Raw genomic sequence first — 2,241 nt, 5'->3', positions numbered from 1 at the left:
AAATCTTTGCGAGCTTTAAGATTATCTTTTGATTTGACGCTATCGTTTAAGATAGTGAAGACCACATTGTCACAAATGTTTTTCTCTATGTGCATCATGTCAAGGTTATGACGCAACATGTGATCCTTCCAGTACGGGAGATCAAAGAACACACTTCTCTTTTTCCAATACGAGTCATCTTGATCTGCATCTTCACCAATGCGTCTTCTTTTGGCTGTCAGAGTTGATTTCTTCCCAAACGATACTTGCATGTTACACTGCTGCCTTAAGACATCTGTTCCAAAATACTTCTTCGGTGGATCCCTGCTTTCAGCTTGTCCGTCAAATCGACTACAGTCTAGTCTATACTTATGGCTCTGAGTCAAGAAGCGACAATGTCCCATGTAACACCATTTTCGACTGAATGTTAGTCGCTGAGGCTTAGCGTCCACATTACAGTTCGGACATGCTAACCCATTGTACGTGTTCCATCAAGATAAATTTTCCAACCCCGGAAAATTAGTAATAGTCCACATTAGCACCGCACGCATCTTGAAAGTGGTCCTCTTATTAGCATCATAAGTTTCAACACCATCCCACAATTGCTTCAACTCATCCACCAAGGGCTCCAAATATACATCTATGTCATTACCTGGCATTTTAGGACCGGAAATAATCATAGATAAGATAAAAGATGTTTGTTTCATACAAAGCCATGGAGGAAGATTGTACGGAATAAGAATCACAGGCCAAATGGAATACTTCGTACTCATATTTCCGAATGGATTAAATTCGTCACTAGCTAAAGCTAAACGAACATTGCGCGGATCGTTGGAAAAACATGGATACTTTGCATCAAATTCTTTCCATGCTTCAGCATCCCTTGGATGCCTCAAGTACCCATCATTATTATCAGACTCTTTATGCCATACCATGTCAGTTGAAGTCTTGCTACACATGAAAAACCGTTGCAGTCGTGGTATAAGAGGAAAGCAACGGAGAGTTTTTGCTGGGAGAGGCTTTCCGTTCTTCCTGACCGGTATTTTGAGTTTCGTAACAGAACCCTTTCGCGTTTTTTGCTTCCATCGTGAAGTTCCACACTGCTTGCATTTGGTCACGTCTTCATCATCACCCCGATACAACATGCAATCATTCGGGCATGCATCAACCTTTTTGTATTCAATCCCTAACTTTCGTATAGTTTTCTTCGCTTCATAGAAAGTGGATGGGAGTTTGGCTTGCTCGAATGCATCCCGCAATAAGTCCAAGATCATCGACATAGCCTTGTCACTCACCCCGCAGATACACTTAATATGATAAAGTTTCACCAGAAAAGACAACTTTGAGTATTTCGAACAGCCGGGATATAATTCTTCCGCTCCATTCGCAAGAAGATCGGCAAAATCCTGTGCCTCGCGACTTGGACCATCGTACAAGTACGGCAACTCCAGATCATCGTCTTCTATAGGATCTCCTGTTGTGGTCTCCTCACCTCCAGGAGGCATTGTGAAGTTAAATGCCTCATGCACCATTTGAAGATATGGATTCACCTTGGTATTAACTTTCTCAAGTATCGGTGTGCAAGTAGATCTCTCCTCAGCTGGTTTTTCACCATGACGCAACCACAAAGTATATCCAGGGAGAAAAGGCTTTATCAACAAGTGGTCGTACGCATCCTCTCTTATTTGCATAAATTGAAACCCACATTGAGGACATGGACACTTTATCATGTTATCCGATGCATTCGCAAATGCAAAGTCTAGAAACTTATTAAGTCCTCGTCTATATTCTATGCTATCTCGTGGCTTAAGAATCCAGGTTTTGTCCATATCTATTGTACACCAAAAAACGCCCATAATTACAGGTATACAACGACGATGAAATGTACGCCAATTTGGATATATTTTGTAGTACATTTTGAACTTATTCAAAATGTAAAAATGATATAATTTTAAATGATTTGGATGATATTGATTTGGTTTAAACTGTTCCACCTAATTTAATTTTATACAAATGATTGATTTGTACCGTGCTATTTTAAATTTATTTTTCAAATTATTTTGATCTAATATAATATAATTTGAATTAAATGAAATTTATATTCTAGTTAAACTTTAATTTTTTACTTTAAGTAAGTCATTCGAATATTTAGTACATATATTTTGATAATATTTTAAATTGCTAATACGTATATTTATATATATATTTATTTAAATTAGTCTCCTAAATTTTTATTATTAATAACATATTTTACTCAAGTTA

The 2,241-nt window shown here is 37.5% G+C and overlaps 1 protein-coding gene across 1 annotated transcript; it reads right to left on the bottom strand.

Moving 5' to 3' along the window:
- On the bottom strand, positions 471-1,808 carry LOC107640196. The gene has a single exon (XM_016343744.1). It carries the CDS (start codon positions 1,806-1,808, stop codon positions 471-473), a length of 1,338 nt encoding a protein of 445 aa, XP_016199230.1.

Source organism: Arachis ipaensis, chromosome B05 (assembly GCF_000816755.2).
Source record: "Arachis ipaensis cultivar K30076 chromosome B05, Araip1.1, whole genome shotgun sequence".
Taxonomy (NCBI): Eukaryota; Viridiplantae; Streptophyta; class Magnoliopsida; order Fabales; family Fabaceae; genus Arachis; species Arachis ipaensis.
This window is presented reverse-complemented; position numbering and strand designations above follow the sequence as displayed.